We start from the raw sequence: 25,000 nt of genomic DNA, 5'->3' as shown, positions 1-25,000 counted from the left end.
AAAGGAAAAGACCGACATGGCGATGGCCGTGTTTCCTAGAATCTGGGCCCCTGGGTTGGAGGCCTTGCTAATGAGCCCGGAGGCCTAAGGAGACGAATGAGTCATTATGCACATCCGGGATGTGGCGATACGTACAAGTTCTCTTTACTGTTCGCCGTCTCCCCCGCTGATTTGGTTCCTAATCGAGCGTGTGCTACACGTTGTTTACAGCGAAACAGTTCTGCCAAAGACAGACTCCCGCCAGTGGGAAACTGTGTCTCTCTTCGCTCCTGTCCCTTTCTCCCCCGAAAGAAAGTGCGCAGGAGCTTTGGTGGCGTGGCCCTGGGATCCGCCGCTGACTGTCAGAGTGTGTCTGTGTCGCGTCACACTGTGGATCACTGACACGTTCACACATGACAAAGAGTCTGTCAAAACAACAGCAGCATGAGAGTATGGGGGCCTGAGGTTGAGAATGAGAGTGAAAGGGGAATGAGAGAGAGAGAGAGAGAGAGAGAGAGAGAGAGAGAGAGAGAGAGAGAGAGAGAGAGAGAGAGAGAGAGAGAGAGAGAGAGAGAGAGAGAGAGAGAGAGAGAGAGAGAGAGAGAGAGGGGCGAGACAGAGAGGGACAGGGTCTAGATAGTGAAAGTCTTCCCGGCGGGGTGAGTGAGCACCAGGCTCGGAGCGACAGGGATGAGGGCAACGTAAAAGGGTTTGCGGCGCTAAGGGGTCGAGAGTGGGGCTGGGTGAGCTCAGCAGAAGGTCGGTGAGGTCATCGACCGCGCCTCTGAACCTCATTCCAAGCACGGTGATGTCATATGTCATCATTTGCCATGAGAAGAAAAAGAGAAAAGGACTTAAAAGCCCTTTTAGCCCATGTTTTAGTTTCCTTACGACTTTACACTGTGCTCGCCAATAAACCCATTTCTATGGCTACCATATCTTAGCCGCTCTTTATCACACCTGCCACTCTATTTTTATGCATCTAACGGTAGTTAAGGAGCAACGATTAAAAAATGGCTTTGCGGAGAGAGAAAGAGGAGGTGTATGTTAAAGCAGAGAGATGGCAGGGTGAGTGTATGTGTGTGTGTGTGTGGTGTGTGTGTGTGTGTGTTTGTGTGTGTGTGTGTGTGTGTGTGTGTGTGTGGGGGGGGGGGTGGTCTGAAGTGAGAGAGATAGCACTTTAAGACAGCACCCAAGCACTCTGTCTCACTCTCTGTCTCTCTCCCGTCTCTCTGGCACAGTACCATGTTTGTGTGTCATTCCTCATTGCACGCTGCAAGTAATGGCCACACTATTATTTTGAGGACATCAACTGGCAACGGCGAGGGGGTAATAAATCCTCCGTACTCCTAGCAGCCGCCGTGCTATACGTCCTTCCGTCCTGTTCAAACTGTAGAGCAGCTTGAAGGCAACCTCAGGACTGAGGCGTTTCATTTACATTTTTATGGTACACACACAGCAACGGACTGCGAAGAAATCAGAGTGGATGGCTGAATGTTCTGGAATTGATCGAGGCAGTGAAGTATGCCCTGGCTTGATTAATCCACTTTTTGGGATGGGGATGAACTGATGACCAGGGATGTGCAATATGCAGCAGAAACCATGCATTGTGGGTTCTGACAAATGGATGATTGTTATTTTTTGGATCATTATCCCCCCCGCCCCCAACCACCCCTCTGTTGCACGAGGTGTCTGATGGTTGGACTCCCTTCCCTGGGAACAAGAAAAAACCTGAAGCACACGCCAACGAGCACCAACACTTACATTCATATTCCTGCACCTCCTCCACACCTACAGAATCCTCTGTGTAACCTTCTGCAGACAAAACATCTCCACCGTTCCCCTCTCCCCATCGAGCCCGCCTCACATCCCCCTCGGTCACACAGAGACAAACACAAGGTAGGTTTACAAACCCCCTGACACTGGACTGCCCCCCCCCCCCCCCCCCCCCCCCTCCCTCCCAACTCCACCCCTCCCACCTCCTCCTAGCCCCATCCCAACTGTCCAAACCGGGACAGGGATGACCTTTATCCGCTGGTCCGGGTCCATATGCCCTCAGTAGCACAAACAGCTCGGCCTGAGATCAGATTGGGTTGTTTTTCTATGCATGTATGCGTGTTTGTGTGTCTGCGTGTCCATCCATGAGTGCTAAGGGGGTTTATCCGCCTCTCTGGGTGCATAATTGTGCAGGCATAGGTACAGTATGTGCATTGATGCGTGACTCAGGCGTAGGCTGTTGTTTTTTTCTACAAAAGCACCCACCACAAGCTGTGTGACACTCTTGGGCTTCATGAAATACACATATACACCTGGCTAAGGACCACAGTGCAGTATTATGTACATAAATAAGACCAAAGAGTTGGCGTTTTGCCATTATTGTAGGGTAAATGTGTTTGTGTGTGTGTGTGTGTGTGTGTGTGTGTGTGTGTGTGTGTGTGTGTGTGTGTGTGTGTGTGTGTGTGTGTGTGTGTGTGTGTGTGTGTGTGTGTGTGTGGTGTGTATTAAAATCAAACCAATAAAAGCCCTAGAGACTGATGAAGTGATGAAAGAAGGCAGGGCAAACTCGCATCTTGGAAGTTTTAGACTCGCGCGCAAAGGTTATGAGGCTAAATTCACCAACTAAGTAGGAGTTGATACACATTTAGTTCATTTTCATCTTTATGCAGAGCCAGGCAGAACGGAGACATTGGCAGCCACGGAGGATGAGTTATGGGTGTTTAGAGTAAACAAGGACCCGGCATGCCCTGTGGCTGTTGTTCCAGCAGCCAGATCGCAGCGGTTCTGGTGATGAGCTGAGACCTAAGGACAGACATGCTCCACTTGGAGTGGCTCTGACCGCAGAAATGTTTCTGCAAGATAACATGGCCAGGCATCTGCAGGCTGTGCTTTGTCTACAACACTGGTGCTATTCACGCTTGATAACACGAAGCTGGAATACACACAACAGGAGGACATACCCATGGCGCCAGCAACACACTCGCACACACCCGCACACATGTGCACACACACATGTGCGCATACACACGCAATCGCACACATGTGCACACACATACAAACACAAGTGTGCACATCTAAAAACACACACACACACACACACACACACATACATATACCCTCACAGACACACAAAGACACACCCTATCAACATACACACGCACACAAACACACACACAGACACAGATCAACATAAACATACCCACACTTCCAGAAATCATGGGATTACCGAAATTGCGATATGATTGCAAAAACTTTAGTCTTTCTTCCATAACTATCTGTGTCTGAGGTCTTTCTCCAAAATGACTGTGCATACCATCGAGCGATGAACTCTATTCACAGACCGGAGGCAGCGTAGAGCTGAGGGGAACTGCACTCGTTATATTGGGAAACAAAATTGCTTTTCCATAGTTCAATGTGGGAACTTTGAAGTTCATTTACAGTCCATATTTTCTGCTTCCTTGAAGTTCTTTAGAGAAACTATGGCTGTCCGTTGGAAACGGATAAGGGTGTGACAGCGTTCTGTATTCCAGGTTAAGATGTTACATGGATGTTGCTTCAACATACAGCGCACACTTGAACCTAAAAGCAAATGGGTGCAAACACACACACACACACGCACAAAGAGACACGCGCACACAACCGCACAACCACATCAACGCATACACATGACTCCCATTATCTTTGATGCGAGTGGACAGTGATGCGCTTCTTAGCACACATGATGGAACCCACGGATCTATACATGCCGCCTCACTGACAGGGGGTCACGTTAAACACACACGGCACTCTTACCTGGCAGTGGCATAGGCACTTTAAGCATGACCTCACACACCATCATACACACAAGACACACACATGCACACACACACGGACCACACGCAACACGATAAACATATCTGCAACGGCACGGATATCTGTCTTACGTCGCCTCGGAAGAGGGAGGGGCAAGTCCGGCGGCCGTTCCGAAGAACACGCAACTCACACGCAACACGTGATGATGCTGCAGGGTACTGAACAAAACAACCCGGGGTGTTGTGTGTGTGGGCGTGCAGTCAGGACTCATATGCAATACGGCGGTGTGGGTCTTCATGTAGGTTTTCGCTATCCGGTTGGCCACGCCTATACTGACACACACACACCAAAATTAACTTATCACTCGAAAAACACGCACACACAGATGCTCCCCACAGCTCACCATCTCCTTCTCCTCTCTCTCTCTCTCTCTCTCTCTCTCTCTCGGGTCGGACATATTAGATTAGAAGAGATTTTTTCCTCTTGGCCCGGTCTCAGAGGTGCTAGATTAAATGCCATTCTCACTTTATTGCAGATGGCTTCAAAATAAATCATACAACACACACACACACACACGCACACACACACACGCAATAAATAAAAAACCCTCACAGCCACAAACACACGCACACACACACACACACACACACCTGTGCAAAAAATAAATACACACTTGCTTGCACAAACATACACACAGGCCCATAAATATCCATTTACACACACTGTGGAACTATATACACACACACACACACACACACACACACACACACACACACACACACACACACACACACACACACACACACACACACAGACACACCCAGCACTGCGTACAAGGTGGACATATATAACACGCTGGGCGAGCCAAACAGTAAAACAGTGGTACGGTCCAGTGGGCCGGCTCTTTGTATTTCAATCGCTGAATCAATGGGTCTAAATTGATTGCGGCTGAGCAGGGCAGAGATGTTCCCCCGGCCAGGGGCCCGAGCCCCTCCATTGATTAGATCTGAGAGGGCCAATTGCCTTCACACTGGATTAAGGTGTTCCACGGTGGTGAGCAGCACAGGGCGGGAGGGGGAGGGGGGCTGGGAGGAGGTGGAAAAGGGGAGAGAGGGAGGGAGACGAAGAAGGGGAAGATGCATCAGTGTGTGACACCTGCACCCACTCGTATGCATTGTTTACTGCAGGGATGGATACAATCTTATCTGCCCATCCGTCCCTATATCCAGCCCTCCTTCAATCTCTGCATCGATCTGTCCATTAATCATCCATCCATCATCCATTCAGCCGTCTGTCAGACTATCTGTGTATTGCTGACACACGCTCACACACACACACACACACACACACACACACACACACACACACACACACACACACACACACACACAATCACCCACCTACACACACACACACACACACACACACACACACACACACACCTCAAAATCCTGCGAATCAGGAGGCGCTAGCGCAGATCAGGGGTGTAATCTCTGGGGACCCCGGGGTTAAGTAACCCAGGGTTACGGCGATCTCACTTCAAAGCCCCGCTCAGAGTCTGTTACACATTCCAGCTACAAAGTCTTACAGGCCGTAACCTGGTGGGATCTTACCCCCCCCCACCCCCCCCCGCCCCCTCCTCCCCGCGCCACCACCTCCACCGTCAGCCACCATCACAGAGCGGTGCTCTGGCACGGATCAACTGATAAACAATCCGAGGGGACAGATAAAGCCCCCCCCCCTCCCCGAATTACGAGGGGGATCGCCTCCTACTCCTCCTCAGCCCCTTTATCTGTCCGTTCAAATCTCCCCCTCCCACTCCTCCTCTCTCTCCTCCCCTCCTTCCCTGACTTAACTCCACTTGTGGCCAGTGATAAGAAGCCCTGCTCCCTTCTCCATCTCTTCTCACACACATCTCACACACACACACACACACACACACACACACACACACACACACACACACACACACACACACACACACACACACACACACACACACACACACACACACACACACGCACGCACAAACACGCACACACACACACTACCACCACACCCAGCGCATGGGCCCGTTACCGGAGCAACCAAGGCCCCCCAACACCCCAGCCCCTTCCCTACTCCTGCTTCAATTAGCCACTCGTTGTTGGGGGGCTGCGCATGCGAGGACAAAGCAGTGTGTAGGGGATTGGAGGGGGGGGGGGGGGGGCTCAGGTCCGGCCAGGGTCTCGCCCTTCTTAACCCTAACAATGGGGACGGCACCCCGGACCAGATTAAGTCCATATGAGGAAAAAACAATAAAGAAAGGAAGGATTGGGGTGCTCATGGGACGTGCAGGGGCTGTGTGTGTGTGCGTGTGTGTGTGTGTGTGTGTGTGTGTGTGTGTGTGTGTGTGTGAGTGGGGGAGGGGCTGAGGACGGACCCCATGGTCGGGGCAGTGTGTTCACAGAGGGTGCTTCTCAGGCAGCGGCCGGGAGGGAGGCGAGGGCGAGCGCCGGCCTGCCATTGAGCAGGGCATTAGAGGGCATTAGGGAGCATTAATGTCCTTCCTTGGCTGCTTGAGTCAGGCGAGCAGCGTATGCGCACGGTTAATACCCCCATTGTTGCTCTCTCATGGTTAAACTGCTCTCCCCCCCCCCCCCCCCCTCCCATGCACACACACAAACCACCACCACTCAGACCAACACCCTGTATAACTTGAGGAGATAGACAGAGAGAGAGAGAGAGAGAGAGAGAGAGAGAGAGAGAGAGAGAGAGAGAGAGAGAGAGAGAGAGAGAGAGAGAGAGAGAGAGATTATTGTGAAGACGTGAAGACAATCTTGCGTTGGGCGGTCAAATAAAGGGGATGGAGAGAATACAGGATTTGCCAGCCCATTCAGTCGACATTTGGGTCTTTTAATTCCTTACAAATTCAAAAGGGACACCCAGCCTCACCCATGCTCTCCCCTCGCTCTCACACTGGCTCCCTCTCACACGCGCACGCACATGTGATAATATTCCTTTTGTGTGCTGGTGAAGGCTGTTATGAAGGCCTGTTAGGAAGACTGTGACATTACACATGGCCAACACAAAAGGCCTGGCTGCCGTGCATGGCCACAACACAGGATGACAGGAAGGCCCATTGTTCCAATAAGATAAAGGTCAGCGGCTTCCAGCAGGCTAGCCAGAACGTTATTGGTTAGGACAGAGGAGACAGAAGTATAGAGCGGAAGGGAGGGGCTTAGGGAGGGGGAGGGAGAAGAAGGGAGACAAGAGGAGGGAGAGAGAGGAGGGAGGGAGTAGGACGAGCCCATGTCAGTGAATGAGAGGGAGAGGTTTTAGAGAAAGGAGAAAGGGAGAGAGAGAGGAGAGAGAGAAGGGAGGGAGGGAGGGAGAAGGATGGGTTCAAGTTAGAGCATGGGAGGGAGAGGTTTTAAAGACAAGAGAGAGGGAGGGAGAGCTTAGCGAGAGAGAGAAGGAGGGATGGAGGGAGAACTGAATGAGAGAGCGAGAGAGAGCGAGCGAGCGAGCGAGCGAGAGAGAGAGAGAGAGAGAGAGAGTGAGAGAGAGAGAAAATAGAGAGGGGCAAGAGAGATGAACGAGGGAGAACAGGAGAGACACAAAGAGAGGGAGGCAGGAAAATTGTAGAGAGAGGCACAAACGTAGAGAGAGGGATAGGCGCAGAATGAGAGCGGGAGATTGTGAAAATGATTAAGCGTATCAGAATGTGTGTCTACATGTCCCCATCTCGCTTTCTTTTTTCTTGGTTCATTCCCCTATGGGTCTTATTATGCTTCACACAGGCTCAGACACAAAAGGCGGCAGCGCCTCTGTAGCTGAGTGTATCCCGGGTTCCCTGGAGAACATTCTAGACATGGGCAAATCCATTTGTTTGTCAGCTCCAGCTTCTATTCCTGCCCGGTATAATCAGATATCATTCTGGATACCACTGAGGAACCCAGTCTCGCACTGCAGTAAGGCTAGAACAGCACCCGAATCACAATTTCTCTGTCTCCCCCTTTTATTTTGCTCTCTCTATCCATCTCCCTCCCTCCCCATACCTCTATATTTCTCCCTCTATTTCTCATCATGCCTCCGTCCCTTTCTCTCGGTCTCCATTTCTCTGTCATTTCTCTCTTGTGGTCTCCCTCTAATGCCGCTTTTCCACTGCATGGTACCAGCTCGACACGACTCGACTCGACTCAGCTCGCATTTTTTGCTTTTCCACCGCGGAAACATGGTATCTGGTACCTGAAGTGGCTGCTTTTTCTAGTACCGCCTCGCTCTAGGTTCCAAGCGGCTGAGCCGATGCTAAAAGGTGACGTCGGCAGACGGCCGGCCACTGATTGGCCAGAGAGTGTGACGAAGTCACGAGAGCGACATGGCATGCTGGTAACAGCCATAGCAGCGCCGCAGCCAACATATTCCACTTCTTCAACTTCTTCAACATGCCAGCTAATAATACGAACACGAATACCATCGCATCGATGTCCTCCATTGTTGTTATGTGGGTTTTGTCCATGTGTGGGTTGCGTAGGTGTTGTTTGCGTCGCGTACAAAAATACGTCACGGCCCTTTCGCGCAGCCGACCCCGCCCACGTCCAGGAGGTACTATTTGCGGTGGAAAAGGACCCGTGCTGCTACCGTGTCGAGTCGTGTCGTGTCGAGTCGTGTCGTGTCGAGCTACATGTGCGGTGGAAAAGCGGCATAAGTCTCTTCCTCTCAAGTTCTGTCCAAGGTCTCTTAATTTTTCTCCTTCTGCCTCCCTTTATGTGCATGTGTCAATCTATAATCACTTAAGGTGCTTGCAGGGCCAGGCGTTTTCAAAAGCGGCTGCTGCTGCTACTGACGCCGAAAGTTTCAACACGGGAAAAAGCTGAGCGGTAGGGCGAAATCTGTGTGCGTTCACCTGGGCGGCAACCGCTTCCTGGTCATCAGCCGCTTTTGTAACCGCCCTTCCCTCATTGAAATGAATGGAGGCGGCAAGTTGCCGCATGGCGGTGTGAAACCGGCTTTAGATCTATCCCAGTCTACCGTTCTCTTTCGGCTTTTCCAGTGTGACGTCTACTACATACACAACCAAGTTCAGCTCTAAACTGTACATTTCTGTATCATGCCATCATGTCCTATTTGAGGGCCACAATGTACGCAATGCAGTGACTATAACGTCACTTCTACAGAACCGGTCACACAATCACAATCAAGATAAGTGCAGTCGGGATGCAATGTTTATCCTTTGTATTCAAATATATCTGTTGATGGAACAAAGCAAGTAAAACCAAAAAGAACAGAGACGTTGATGGCATCACGTTGATACTCTCAGTAACTCAGTGAGACCTACGTCACCCAGCCAAGCATTTTGTTATTAAGGACCCGTAACTTTTTTAACAATCCGTCGTTTACTTAAGGCTAGCAGTCCGTCCATTTGATACAAATAAAATGTGTACCCCACAATGTTTTATTGTATGCAGCCCACCCTATTGATTTTTACTGTGGGCCCAATCAGGGGAGGAACCCAAAGTGAAGCGAAGGGAGTTCCATCATACACAACCAGCAGAGAGAGAGAGAGAGAGAGAGAGAGAGAGAGAGAGAGAGAGAGAGAGAGAGAGAGAGAGAGAGAGAGAGAGAGAGAGAGAGAGAGAGAGAGAGAGAGAGAGAGAGAGATTGTCACTGTCAGTGACAGAGTGGCTGGCAACCATGATTAGAGTCTAAGTCTTATAGATCTCATTAAAGTTGTGCTGCTCGAAGCAGCTATACACACATACGCACTACACACACACACACACACACATACACACACTGCATTGTATACAGGTCCCCAAAGAAAAATCCCTTTGCTTATCCCAGTTGTGAAGAAAAGCAGCACCCATCCCATTCAAACTGTGTGGGGAAACCAGTATACAAATGGAGAACAAAGGAAAACCGGATAATCAAGTCCCTCTCATTTTCATTTCTATTCTCTTACCTTCCTGGGCTTACTGCCTCTACCTACCCCACCACCACCACCACCACCACCACCACCACCACCACCACCACATCCCAAACCGCCCTATCATACCACCATCACACCATGACCCAAGCTCACCTTACCGCCACCATCCACCCCCACCATCACACCCTCTCTGTCCCTATCTCCAGCTTGCCGCATGACTCAGACAATTTCAGTCGGACAGACGCTCCCTCTCTGCCTCTCTCTCCATCCCTCGCTGTGTCCCTGTCTCCAGCCCCTTCTCAAGAGTCGGTATTCAGGCGGCGTCTAAGGCTCCGGGGTTCTCCCCCGCAGAGTTTCGTGGCAGGGAGGCCCTGGCGTAAGGGTCTGCAACAAAGGGCCAATCGATGGCTTTGTCACAGAGATCTGACAGCCAATAAGGGAGTCTTCATAAGCCCTGTTCGTCACAGCGGCTGTCAGACACGGGATGATTCCTTCTTTTCTGTCCATCAGCCCCATCCATCCGGAGCCGTGTAAGATCAGGTTCATGATCCAGGGTCACCCCTCTGGTGTCGACTGCATATAGACGCTGATCAGCCAATAGTGGAGCTTGTTACATGTACAATTTGGCTGAACGCATATTCAGAAATTTAAAGGAAAGCTAAAAAGTAAATAAATACATAAAGATAAATGATTCTATAAGTGGATATGGATGTTGATAATATTTAAACACATCTACAGAGAAACATGCTACGCCGTTAAAATGACCAACTAAGAGACAAGCTTCCTTAATATGAAGCTAGCTCAATAAATACACTATTAGTGTTGCAAGAAAATCTATCGCCTTACATAACAACTGTGCGGTTACCCTGTAAACTAGAGGCTGTGATGAATGTCAACCAAAAGCTGCAATTAAACACACAAAGAAACACAGACGCACACACACACACACACACACACACACACACACACACACACACACACACACACACACACACACACACACACACACACACACACACACACAGAGTGAAGCTGTAAAGATTATTCCAGTTGTATAATTCCTGGATAATTGCATATTGTCCCACTTAACTAAGATGTCTTAGGGTTGGTTCAGTTATGACTTGGCTAATTACAGTGGGAATGAGAATTGGTTGAGGATTACATTCGGTGTCATGGCACAAATTATACAGACAAACGTCCGTGCTCATGTGTGTTTAATCACAAGGGCTAAGGGAGCATGGCATTGGCCTTGTGCACAGAAATGAAAGCATAACAATTAGTGCTGTGAAATGACACTATATTTAACCCTCAATGTAGTCATTGTGTGTGTGTGTGTGTGTGTGTGTGTGTGTGTGTGTGTGTGTGTGTGTGTGTGTGTGTGTGTGTGTGTGTGTGTAGGTGTGTGTGTGTGTGTGTAGGTGTGTAGGTGTGTGTGTGTGTGTGTGTGTGTATGTGTGTGTGTGTGTGTGTGTGGTCATGTGTTCCGTGTGGTTGTGTGGTCTGAGCACATTTATGCCAATTAAGAGAGGAAAGTGAGATTGCCATCCTAAGCTTATACCACTGTATATTCCAACAAACAATATATTAGGAGACTTATATATGGACACTGTATATTTACATTTACATTTAGGTATTTAGCAGACGCTGTTATCCAAAGCGACATGCAATAAGTACATTTGTCGGAAACAATTTGTGTATAAAACACATAGAAACACACAAATTGCCACAGAAAAGTTAATCCCGGCCATGTCTCAACAAACTCTCCTCCCCAACTACTTCCCACGTCTCACTGAGGTATATTGGACAGACCATAATCGCAATTCAATTCTAATTAGTTTTTCAGTCTACAGGTTCCACAACATAACCTTGACTAATCTGCATCAATCAGTCCTACTGATAACCTCTAGGAAACCAAATGGGACCTTTTTTTTTTTCCCAGAATTCAACTGGGGCCCTGGGCGGGCCAGCCAAACAGAGCTGGCTGCTTTATTAGGGGAGAGTGAATATTGATGGACACTGATGAGGGGTGGGGCGCAGGAGGAAATCCGCAGAGGGTCTTTGTACTTTCTGGACCAAGGGGCAATCCGCAGAGAGAAAGATAGAGAGAGCATGAGCGTAGCAGAGAGAGAGCGAGAGAAAGAGTCTCACCACGTCCCCTCATTACTGCCTGCTAGAAGACTTCTCCATAGGGGAAGAGATAGAAGGGGAGAGAGAACCGGGGGGTGGGGGGGGGAAGGAGGGAGGGAGAGAAGCCTGTGAAGAGTACGTACTGTCAAAAAGAGTTTTGCAACGTATATTTGTGGAGACTCAGCACTGCAGAGTTCGAAACTATGTATTTTCTGCGTCAGTATTATATTTGCTTCTTCTTAATATGAATCCATTGAGTAAGCAATGCCAATCCAAGGTGCTGTTTGATTGATCTTGATGGACTGGGGAGAGGACAACATGATGTCCGACTGCCAACAACAACACAAGAAAGACAAAATAGTGCGTGGGGGGAAGAAAATGGTGGAAGAAGGAAAGGGCAGACGAAAAGGCAGACGATACAAACAGCCTGGCGCATACAAAGCAAAAAAAAAGAAGGAAGAAAGGAACGGAAGGAGAGGTTAACAATGAAGTTGACGGCTGGAGAGTGTGTGTGAATGTGTGTGTGTTGGGGGGGGGGGGGGTTACAGTCTCTCTACATCTGAGTTCAGAGAGAGGGAAGGACAAGGGGAGAGAGGGAACAGTCAGTGTCAGAGTGCATTAATGATTCGACTCTACAATAGGAGAATCCCCCGCAGTCCAGAGTCTAGGATACTGTGAAGCCACAAGAGGGAGAGAGAGAGAGAGAGAGAGAGAGAGAGAGAGAGAGAGAGAGAGAGACATAATTGAAAGAGAAGCCACGTCTCCATCCCTAGAGGTGGAGTGCTGAGGGGGTTGTTAGGGGATCACCACCATGTGTGGTGTTTGTGGTGACGGTGGTGGTGATGGTGGTGGTGGTGGTGGTGGTGGTGGTGGTGGTATGGGCATTATGTGCAGTGGACAAAGAGGCGTCTTTGCATTCCCCCCCAAGTCATTAGAGGGGGGACCATGTCAGGGCAGGAAGAGAGAGTGAGAACGAAAGAGAGTGGCGGAGAGGGAGACCGAGAGGGGAATGTTGTGTGTGTTTGGGGGTCATTACAGACAGTGTTTGGCCACTCCGTTCTACGGGGGCTATGGCCTTTCACCGGTGCTCCCTGCCACCCTCCCTATTCAGCTCATTGAGTGCCATGGAGACGAAGGAGTCTTTCAGCCATCTTCACTACGCTCTGTTGTCTGTTCGCCGCCTTTCTCTCCCTCGCGCTCTTTTCACACTTTTTGTTGCCCAAGTCACGCAGTGCGTCTCCACCGCTAATAGGGACAAGAGGAGTCAGAGGCTCGCTTAATTGGGCCTCAAGGTGACTTTGGATTGAAAATGTGTTTGTTTGTGTGTGTGTTTGTGTTGTGTTTGTGTGTGGTGTTTTTGTGTGTTTGTGTCCGTGTGTGACTATTTGTGACTATTTGGAGCATATTGGATGGAAAGCCGTGCAGTGTGTGTGTGTGTGTGTGTCTGTGTGTTTGTGTTTGGGTGTGTGTGTGTTTGTGTGTATGTCTGTTTGTGTGTGTTTATTTGCCAAGTGGACGGGGACGGCGGGTCATGCAGGTATCTCTCTCGCTCTGTGTGCATGCGAGTCCCCGTGCACACATTGCGGCCAACACGCGCGTGCATATGGGGCGGGTGCACATGGGTGCATCTCAGCAAATGAAGTAAAGCCGGTGGAACAGGAATAGACAAGGCCAAATGGACTGGAATTGGCTCTAATAGCTTGCTGGGGCCACTGTGCCTGCGACGCGCCAGCCCTTATATACTGAGCCAAGATGAGACACCCAGCAGGTGAAGGTTTACCTTTAATGTGTAGTATAAACACATGCATACACCCCCTTTATCCGGCCCTGCCTTGATAGCGACTGAATGTTTGTGTCTCCCATGTCGCTGTTATAATTAGACAACGCTGTGGAGGTGAACGTTTGATTCACGTTATATTTAGATCACTAAGACACATGCCCATTTTTTTTCTTCTTTTAATGTGAGCATGAAAGGCTGAATGAGAAGTTACAAAGTCTTTTAGTGTTGCTTTAAGTAAATTGTGTTAAATACACCCGTTTTTTGCATTCATGCATGTGTGTGTCTGTGTGAGCCGGTGCATATGTGTGTGCGCACGTGCGTCCGTGCATATGTGTGCATGCATGTGCATGTTTCCATGATGGCAGCCATTAGGCGGTGCTAAGGCAGCCGTGATGAATCGGCACTTAGCCGAGGGAAGCACACTTGCTCAATGGGCTGTGAACCTCCCGCTGCCACTGTCAGCCGGCAGAATGTTAAATAAAATTGTTTGAATATTTGTAATATTAATGTTTTAATGTGTCAAAAGCCTGCTGGAGTTTAACAATGCTGCGCCATGAGAGAATATCCCCACCGCGATTGTGCTCAGAAGAAGTCCTCTGGTCAGTGCCAACAGGCCGACCGGAAGGATGCACAGATTTTACCATGAGTTATATACTGTGGGTGAATGCTTGAGGATTGGCAGCTTATACTGTGCTATTTCACCCAGACTCTGTGTTTAAATGCCCTCTACTTTCACGTCCAGCGACCTCCTCCAGACCGTGTCCAGGGACTGGTGCCACAAACTATCGGCCCCTCTCTAATGTCAACCTCCTACGTCCCAGCCTCCCTGGCCCGCCTGACCTATTCACCGCTCACACCCTCTCCCTGGCCCTCCGAACGCGTCCAGATGTCACCCGAAGGGGAGAAGGGGGAGACGAGGAGGAGGGGGGAGGGAGGGGGGGAGGGAGAAGGGAGAGATTCAAAGCTGCGATGTGCTTTGCATAAGAATGGCTCGCAGACAAGAGCTACAAACGGCGCAATAAGCTTTCAGCGCGGTTAGCCAATTACAAAAGAATAAAAACCTATGGAGGTGGGCCTCATAAACAGCGTCGGGTCAGCTTTACACACCACACGCCCAGAGTAGCTCCCGGCCCACCCCCCCCCGCCCCCCCTCCTGAGGGGAGAGGAGAACCAGCCATGTCATGGGGGAGATGACGGTACCACATAGTTAAACACACTTATATCTGTTTGATTTGATAATCGTCGCACATTATGGTTTGTTTTCTTGGTCTCGTATTTGAAGCATGAGTTTCATAATCGGCGGGCCGGGCTTTAAGAAAAATAAATAAATAAGGTTGGTAAGGAATGTACTTCACTTAAGAGAATCACACACAGAAAGAAAAAAACAGCACATGGCTCTCCCGGAGTGAGAACAGAACGCATCACATGTTTGTTTAGTCAAGTTTTTTAGCTCGAATGCCAGCCAGTCGGTGAGAAACCACGGCAATGGCCGTGAAAGGGTTTAGTGCCACCACAAAAGTACTCTCTCCGGCCACTTATGCTGAGCAAACAGAAACACACAAGCACTCACGCACGCGCACACAGACAGAGGCACGCACGCGCACAATACCGTTGATGGAGGAAGTGGAGCGCTATTTGGAGACCACACAGTCAATTTAACAGGGCAGTGTTAAAATATTTAGCAGCTTGCTAACATCGCCAAGTCGGCAGGGAGGTGGAGCAGACGGAGGGGTCTGAAGTCATAGTGTGAGAGGTACATAAAATAAGAAAGAAACATACAGGATGGCCTGATGGCTGATGTGGGAGCTGGGGAGCGGTGGTTAATGAGAGTTCACTGGTGTCCTAGCTGGGGGTAGGTGGTCTCTCTCTCACTCACTCTCTCTCTCTCTCTCTCTCTCTGTGAGCCCTTCTGCAGGCTGCAGAAGGGCTTGGCTCAACAGGTGGCCCATCGCTTGTTAAGAACTGTATAGCAGCGGGTGGACGAATGGATGCCATACCGCGTACCCACAAACATACAGTGTACACACATGCATGCAGTACCAAACACATACAGCGGCACTCATTTACACACACACACACACACACACACACACACACACACACACACACACACACACACACACACACACACACACACACACACACACACACACACTCACACATGCACACACACACACACACACAAACACACATGCATGCACATGTGCACCATACACACAAAGACCCCGCCCACATATACACACCCCTGCACAAAGAGCTGACTCCATTTAAAATTTCAATCACGCCTGAACAGTGTTGATTGGGAATGCTAGCCTCACTGCTATGATATCACGACAAGCAAAGACGAGAATAGCTCTATATAAGTAGGATATGTTTATTGGTCAAAGTTAATAGGGGACATTTTTCCAAAGCTCTGAAGTTAATATATAGTGGATGCAGTAAGAGTGAGTATAAATATATAAAAAAGGGAACACTTTGAACAACCCACAAATTGCGTTGGCCTTTGTGATTTTCCCAATATTTTCCTCTCACCAGAGAAACTGTTCCCGTCATAATACCGTAGCCCTCCCAGCTCTCCTCCTCCTTCTCCTCGACTGGGATTACTTGAGCATGAAACTGCATGCTCGCATATTCTTTCTGCTCCTTTTTCATACCTTGTTTATAATGGCCAATTACTTCCGTACGAACACTGCAGCCATGTTATTGCCCGATGTCGGCGATTGATTGGCTGATGGTAACAGCCCCCACGTCCAGGAGCACTTTAAGGTTAGATCGCCCCCTCTTTAAATAATGTATTACAAGCACATGAACAGAAATGGCTGGGAAAATAAAAGGTTGAGATTGTTCTGATTGGAAGGCCTCCCACTGGATATGAGTAGAAGGGGAATGGAGTATGTTTTGCAGTTCCCAGAGAATACTGTGGGTCTGCTGCAATGCATACTCGCTCTTCCCTCCTGGTTTCACCCTCTCACTGTGTACCTACAATGCCGTTGGGGAACTCTTTGCACTTAATAATGATCTTTGTGTGGATCTGTCTTTCCAGAACACAACAAGCCTCATGCCAGCACATAGGAGTCCTTGGAATCCAATTACTATACTATAAGTTGTGCTTCAAATTGATGAAGAAAAATGTGATGAGAGGGAGCGATCTTCAATCTGCCTCGTTTTATCTTGTATAGATATAATGTAATATTAAAAACAAGTTAATACAATGAGCATTATAACATAACTGAATTACTGGTGAAATCTGATTGGACAACTTGTAGTGACCTTTACTAAAGTATTTGCATCTCCAGAGTCAGAAAGAAGAGCAGGACATTACTTTTTCACAGCCATATTGCAATAATCCCAGCGCCAAAATCATCACACCGGAGCACAGAGCAGAGGCAATGGAAAAATACAGGAAGCAGTGTGAGAAACGACATGAGGAAAAATAACTGAACTGAGGAACGCGCCCAAGCATAGTTGCTTGCTTTTGAAAGTCACCGTTCTTTTGCCAAGGACTGTGAAAGGTGTTTGCTGTGTGTTAGTGTGTGCAGAAATGTTTGTCTATACCATGGAGCAATGCAGGGTACAGTACGGACCCGAATGCACCTTCTACTTTGTAGATATGCGGCGACTCGCATATCTGTGTATGGATCGGAACAGATGTGTGCCAATCAATCTTATCAGGGCTGCACACACTCCCAGGCTCATGTCCGGGGGCCAGCTAATACAGCCCCACGCTGTTAGCCCCCCCCGAGCCAGCCGCATTATCATCACACACCTTGAGCCCCTCGCTTTTCAGTTTTTTTCTTAATCTGTGTTTAAATGTGTGTGTGTGTGTGTGTGTGTGTGTGTGTGTGTGTGTGTGTGTGTGTGTGTGTGTGTATATCGGAGTGTGTGTGTGTGTGCGCGCGTGTGTGTGTGTGTCTGCATTTATAATGAAGGTGCATGGAAGGACACATAATATAAACAAAAGAAAAAACAAGAGAATGAAAAACAGAAAATAAAGATGGAACCTAAGATTTCCCACCGTAGCTAGCTTCATTTCTGCATTCAGCATCTCACCTCTCTTGTCTCTTTCCATTACGTCTCAACCGGACCCTTTAATCCAGCCTTCACTGGCGGCTGAGGGCTGGTTTCTATACAGATTAGGGATCAATGTGTGTACACCTCTTCAGCCGCTGCCGCACCACCCGACTCGTAAAACACCTTCGCCCTCACCCGTCGCCATGACGCAGTAAATCTCTTGCGTGGGGTGGGCCGATGTTTCCTTTATGTACGACGCTAAAGAGATCAAATCCATCGTGTGCGCTGCAGGATAGCGGGAGGCGATCCATCACGGTACGGTAATCAATATTAAGAATGAACGGCCGGCGTTCCAAGTCATCCCTGAGAGGAGGTTATTAGCCCGGACGGCCGCCCAACAGATGTTCCCACTCCTCCCTCCCTCTCAGGGACACCACACCACACGACGGGCGTCGCGGCGGAGCCTCCTTACCTCTGCACACGTTGCCGTTGTCCGGCTCAAACCCGGCCTTGCACGTGCAGCTCCCGATGGGCACCATCCACTCCCCGTCGCCGTTGCAGTACAGCTTGATGGGCACGTCCACCTCCTCCGAGTTGGGGATGCAGATGCCCCGCGCGATGACCAGCGACGTGCTCTCGGCGCCCGTCATGGTCTCCGGGAAGATGGCGAAGTTCTGCACCACGCTGGGGCACTTCTTGTAGAACACCCGCACGGCCAGCAGGGACATGCAGGCGCCGTAGTCCTGGAAGGCCAGGTAGAAGCCGTTCTTGGACAGCGGGCCGAAGCTCCGCACCTCCGTGTTGACCTTCATGAGCCGCCCGCCAAAGTCCACCTGGGAGAAGCTCTCGTCGGCGGCGATGGTGTCCACCTTGAGGTAGGGCGCCTCCATCCAGAATGCCGTGCCCTTGGTGGCGATGACGGCGTCGCTCTCGTAGTAGTACAGGTTGAAGGTCTCCTTGCACGAGCCCGGCACGTTGGGGATGGAGCTGCAGTCGCGCACGGTGAAGCGCATCTCCACGTAGATGCGCTGGGCGCCGCGGCGGTTGATGAAGGTGGTGAGCAGCCAGTTGTTCTGGCTGGGCTCGAACACGTTGCACACCTGGTACGTCCGGATGGTGTTGAGGTTCTCGTCGTAGCCGCTCACCTCTTCCCACTGTGGGGGGGGGGGGGGGGGGAGAGAGAGAGAGAGAGGGAGAGAGAGGGAGGGATGGCGAGGGAGAGAGCAAGAGAGAGAGAGCGAGAGAGAGAGAGAGCGAGAGAGAGCAAGAGAGAGAGAGAGAGAGAGGAAGGGGAGAGGGAGAAGAGAAGGAAAGAATAGCATTAGTCACTGTAAATAATATAGAAGCCATCCAATAAACAAACACTGCAAAGCCGGCTAGTAAGGAGACTACAGAGTGAGAGAGAAAATAGACATATTATGACTTTTCATAATACCCCATCATTGTGTTTGACTGGTAGTGTAATGAATTCATTTATCTCCGAGTTATATTACGAGCGCTGTATACTCTGCGATTGACAGATTGAGCAAACACATTAGGGCTTTGCGGTTTATCCATCACCCGGGAACGTTCAAACACATTTATATTTAGAACGAAACTGAATGGAATATCGGGATATAATAATTAAATAAAGCTCTTTTGGCTACCCAGCTGACTCGACAAGCTCAACAAATGTAGCGTGTCTCGTACACATGAGCAGCAGTACCAATAATTACTTTTAAAAAGCACAGTCCTCACCATTGCCTCTGAGCCTCGACCATGCGAGCGTCGACTAGGGGCATGGCAAAAATATGATGCGTAAGACATCTTTCAATTATACGCGATCGAATCGCAATCAGCGCCAAAAAAGGCGTGGATCCGTGCTCCACGGCAGCGGCCGAGCGATGGCTCCGCTGGAAGTACATTTGGTGTCCGCTCATTGCTGCATTGCATTGGTTATCGTTAGAGGCATGACCCAGAAAGCATGGCGGATGGGCATTAGCAGCTCTCCCGGGTATTCAATCGCACTGTGATGCCTCCGCCACTGTACCCAGCCATGATGAAATCCTGCCATTAGTGGTGGCTGCAATCGTTATATCTCAAGGAAAAAAATAGCTTAAAACTGCACAGTAAAAATCCATTCTTTATATAAAAACTTTTTTTGATATATACTGCAATTAAATGTATTTTTTTTAAGAACCTTCATGCCTCTGAAAAACTAAAAATCTCCCGGCCGAGGTATATATTCATTTTAATGCAGTATCACACAAGCATAATCCAGGCTTACAGTCAAAGCGAATGGGGTAGCGCTTCTTCACAGAGTTTTCAAAATTGGTTGGTGTGTCATTTCTGACCTCCACACTGTGAGGTATGAAATGCTTTAAGCACATGAAAGGCCAGCTTCTTAAAACAGGACATGGAAGGGCACTGGGCAAGATATAAGGCAGCTTTGTTGTTTTCCTTCTCAGTGGATGTCCAATGTACGGAGTAATACCTTCCCTTTCGCTTCCCCTCTAACCTTCTCTCTATCCATCACTCATCCCCTCTCTCTCTCTCTCTCTCTCTCTCCCTCCCTCTGTCCCCCCCTCTCTCTCTCTCTCCCTCTTCCCTCTCTCCCTCGGTCCTCTATCACTCTCTCCCGCTCTCATCTGAGACCAAAGTTTGACTCACCAATTTATTTCTGCGTATCTCTGCTGCCACTAAAAGCCTACGGGGCAGGAATAAGGGCGGGGCCATGCAGTGGTAGTTAATGGTGTCCATGGTTGAGTAGGGGGCCTCATTCCCCCCAGTGCATGTATCTTGCGAGAGCATTCGTCTCCTGGAGCTCCCTCTCCTGTCTGCTCTGACCTTTTTGCAACCCTGGCAGTTCCATCAAACCAAGGAAGGATGAGAGGTTGACCTGGGTGTCTCTGGTAGGAACCAACCTCCCCCAATTCCCTAAACACACACCCCCACCCTATCCCAGCCACTCAACAGAGGAGCTGAATAGAGGTTCATATGTCATTCAAGGGTGCAGGTAAAGACCCCAATCAACGGGTGTGTGTGTGTGCATGCGTGTGTGTGTGTGTGTGTGTGTGTGTGTGTGTGTGTGTGTGTGTGTGTGTGTGTGTGTGTGTGTGTGCGTGTGTGCGCATGTGTGTGTGCATGTGTGTGTTTATTTGTGCACAATTATGTGTGTGTGTGCGTGTGCGTGTGTGTATGTGCGTATGTGTATGTGTGTGTGTGTGTGTGTGTGTGTGTGTGTGTGTGAGTGTGAGTGTAAGTGTGTGTGTGTATGTGTGCGACTCTTTGCATTTTGTGAGAGGCCTCTGAAGCCAATGAATGGAACATTCTTGAAAATAAATAAATAATCCCGGTTGTAGTCACAGTATGTAGGACAAAGCAGAAAACATGGGAGAAAATACAGGAGCGCGTCGGGGGTGTTTGGGAGATGTGGAGCGGGGCGGCTACCGAGAAGGGGGGAGTGGGTGTCCTAGAGGTGTGTGTGTGGGGGGGGGGGGGGGGGGGGGGGGGGGGGGGGGGGGGGGGGGTGCCGGGGGGGAGCAGGTGAAAGGGAGCTCTGGGAGTGGGACACTGCCGACATGATGAACGAGTTTACAGAAATCCGAGGTGCAAATTAAAGCCTTTTTTCACCGCCGCTGCCCCCCCGTGCCCACTGAGTTCATCCCTCTCTCATCTTTCCTCCTTCTCCTCGGCTCTCTCGCTCTCTCTCTCTCTCTCTCTCTCTCTCCCTCCTTCTTGCCCTCGTCTCTGCTCTGTAATGACCATTCATCAGCATTACAGGGACCTGTCCCTTTCAGCACTGCCTGTTCATTAATACAAGCCTGCCCAGGGCTCCTCTGCACCCCGTCTGCTCCCGTCGGGGGGGGGGGGGGTCCTCCCTGCTCCTCGTCTAGCCAAATGACCGCCATCTTTCACGCCAGAAAGCGGCCCGAGGCATCGTGGATAATGCCCGACTGGAATGCCTGCCCAGATTCTTGTGTTTTTCCCTGGCTCGTATGTTAATGGAAAGGCATTTTGTCTGCCTGGGATGTTTGCTTGGATATTTGTGGTTGTTGAATACTTGTTTGGGATTTACTTGGAAGACATTTAAATTTGCTTCGAGAACCGCTTCATGAGGCTAAGTAATTTTGTTTTCAAGGCTTACCTTTTCATATTTGTGTCGTCTACACTCCTAAACCGCCCCGTTGTGCGTGTGTGTATTTTGTGAGTGTGTATGCTTGTGTGGAGAGAACACGCTGCGTGTACCTAGGTGGTTTAGCGACCACATATTGTCCTCCCTGATGGTTGCATAGCAGCCAAGGGGCTGTGATAACTATTCCACATTTCTCAGTCTGTCAGTAAGGACACATTTGACTAGCCTATATATTAACAGCACAATTTAACGCCAGAACAGTCTCACTCACCTCCAATCATCGCACATCTGCATCGGTGTGTGTGAGTGAGTGAGTGAGTGAGTGAGTGAGTGAGTGAGTGAGTGAGTACTCACTCACTCAGTGAGTCTCCCTGCTCTGTATCTCCCTGTCCTCTTCCCCCTCCAACCGCTCAGCAGAGCGAGACCAGACCTGTCTCTGTGGTATGGGGGGGGGGTTGGTGGGAGTCGGGGGGGGGGGGGGGGGGCTGGCTGTTATCACCTGCCACCTCTGTGATAATGGAATTTCCTGACACCTACATCCATTTATCGTCCTCATCCTCAACCACGCTGCTCCCCCAACCAAACACTCTTTGTCTTGTATACCTTAGTGTACAGCGTGATGAAACCCAAATGACCACAGCGGCGGGATATTTTATTTTACGTCAAGGACGAGATATAAAAGTGGGGGAGAGTTAGTGTGTGTGTGTGGGGGGGGGGGGGGGGGTGGGGTAAAAATGGAGAGTTTAACAGGGTGGGCTTACGTATACATTTTTATCTATTGTTATCTTTTGCGGGAGCCGCTACTGTGTCTCTGTTCTGCGGCTCCCCCGCAGTCCACTGCGTCAGCTGATCATGCGGTCTTTCAACGGAAAGGTCACGGAAAGGTTGTGGAATGATCCCTCCCTCCCTTTAGCACTTAGGTAGGTATATAGCGAATGTTAACAAGCAAAACATTAAGCTTAAGAAGAGGACGGAGCCAAAAACCATCACCAAACCACGTTTGGTCCGCTCCTTGGGACTTATTGCTTTCCTACCAACGCAAACTCCTGTGTCTCTGTGGTAATTACTTTAGCCGTATACATATTTCATCAGCGCTGGTGCCACCGCTTCTAAGACCCACATTTGATTTACTCGAAAACTGTAAATCTGTTTGCTAACGAGGCAACAGACAAACAGAGAGCCTCTTTGCGTGGCATCCATCTGTACACCGACCAAATGCTCCCTCATTTGCTTTGAGTTGCTAATAGCTTTTGAGCTTCATCACCAGCGATATGGACGGCACTCTGCCTTTAGCCCAAGTGCTGTGGCCATTGTGTGTGTGTGTGTCATCATGGCTTTTTAATGGGCAGCCAGTTATGAAGATATGAAGGAGCTAAGGATTCTCAGGGGCTCCCTAATGTTCAGAGTTAATGACCAGTCAGAGCTGGCTTGGACCGAGAATGGGAACAGACGGATAGACAGGGATGAAGAATATATGGATTAAATAAAGAAGAGAGAGAGAGAGAGAGAGAGAGAGAGAGCAGAGAGAGAGACGAGAGGAGAGAGAGAGGAGAGAGAGAAGAGAGGAGAGAGAGAAGAGAGAGAGAGAGAGAGAGAGAGAGACGGAGCTAAACAAAATATGCGATTAAATAATTATGAAGACAATGATTGAGATGAGGGAGCAAAAGCGGAGATGAGAATAGCAAAAAGGACAAAGAAGCAAGCTGATGCTGACGAGGATCGCAAGCGAGGGCAATCAAGAAGTGAAGGAGAACGAGTGGCTGATGTCATTCCCGCCGATGCTTCCCCCGGGCCTGTGTCCTATTGCTTCAACGCTCCATCCAGCCATCGACGGCATGCCCCTCATAATGCCCATTCATCACATCGATCCCCTGCCGTTACCTTCAAAGGGCAAAATAACAGCGAGACGCAGTAGCAGCAGCAGCCGCTGAACTAGCCACCGATAGCCCTGTGCTCCTGGGAGCCGATGGGCAACCAACCGGGAGACACAGAAAGGGCCCCCAATCACAGAGGGCTGCCTAGCGATTAGAGTGCCTACTCAGGGCTGAGAGTGAATGGGGGGGGGGGGGTATGAAACCGGTGATGACTAGAGAGGGGTACCCGGACCCACTCTAATAATGAGCACTCAGGTCAAAGAGACGGAGAGGGTTGGATCATGGGATGGATGTATTGGGAGGGTTGGAGGCTTGGGATATGGGCCAAGCGGTTCTGTCGAGGCAAGACGGGCGAGTAGGAACTCCAGTCCAGCGCCCGCCCAATCAGACCTCTTCTTTTTTTTTTTTGCTATTTTCCTGATTGTGCAGCCACTTAGCGGATTCAGCGCAGGCGCCGTCGTTGTTTTGGTGGAGGTGCGGTCGTGATTGATAGGTTTCTTATAATCGGCTAAGAGAAAGGTGTAGGGAATCCCATTAGCGGGGCGACTTCAATGCGTCTGGACCTGGTTGAGTTTGCGGCGGTGTTGCAGCTCTGTCTTGGAAAGGAGGGGAAAGGACTCTGCGGCTGACAATGGCTCTGCGAGCTGTCGGGAGCTGCCTTCAGCGAGGTATTTACCCAAAACAAATCCGCACACCAAACAGGAGACCTGGCTCCGTTTGAGTTGAGTTTTGTTATTCAACTTGCAGCCATGCTAGATGTGACTAACACACACACACATACACACACACACACACACACACACACACACACACACACACACACACACACACACACACACACACACACACAAACACACACACACATATCTGCTCACACAGAAACAAACAGAGATTGTGTCCCAGTCACTAGACGAAAACAATTATATTTGTTTCCAAACCATTTAGCGACTGCTAATTCAGCGACACACATAGATGCCTAGCACGAACGTACACAACAGGGAGGCATTGAAGGGTGTTAGTTGACGTACTGACAGCTGCCAATCTCAGAGCTATCTTCACAGACACCAGTCAGATGTGACTAAAAGGAAAACCTCCTCTATCGCATTCGGGCTCATTTCATTTTTTTTGTATCATCGGAAAAACTAACATGGCCTTGTTGAACATTGGTGTGAGTGTACTGGCACATGAACATGACTCCCATATCTGTATCCACCACAGTATTTTGTTAGCACATTCAGAGGAGCGCTCTCCCCACTCAAGGACTGTCTATTCATCCATCATTACGGGACCAAAGTATGTGGGAGGAGGAGAAAAGCAGGAGATTGCTTTTCACGCGGCAGGCGTATGACGGCCATTTTGATAATGAGCCTATTTGTTAGTCCCGTCAACAGAACAATGTGGCGTGGCAGGAGATG

At 49.6% G+C, this 25,000-nt stretch overlaps 1 protein-coding gene across 1 annotated transcript in view; it reads right to left on the bottom strand.

The window, feature by feature from the left end:
* Positions 1–25,000, bottom strand: part of ephb1 (EPH receptor B1) — a gene marked incomplete in the record, with an annotated part of 148,796 nt that overhangs the window by 76,753 nt on the left and 47,043 nt on the right. Inside the window, 1 exon segment of the mRNA XM_030363445.1 lies at positions 18,070–18,751. Within this exon segment, the coding sequence (XP_030219305.1) occupies positions 18,070–18,751 (682 nt within the window).

The sequence above is a fragment of the Gadus morhua genome, chromosome 8, assembly GCF_902167405.1.
Source record: "Gadus morhua chromosome 8, gadMor3.0, whole genome shotgun sequence".
Classification (NCBI taxonomy): Eukaryota; Metazoa; Chordata; class Actinopteri; order Gadiformes; family Gadidae; genus Gadus; species Gadus morhua.
The sequence above is the reverse complement of the archived record's forward strand: the minus strand, read 5'-3'. Positions and strand labels throughout refer to the sequence as shown.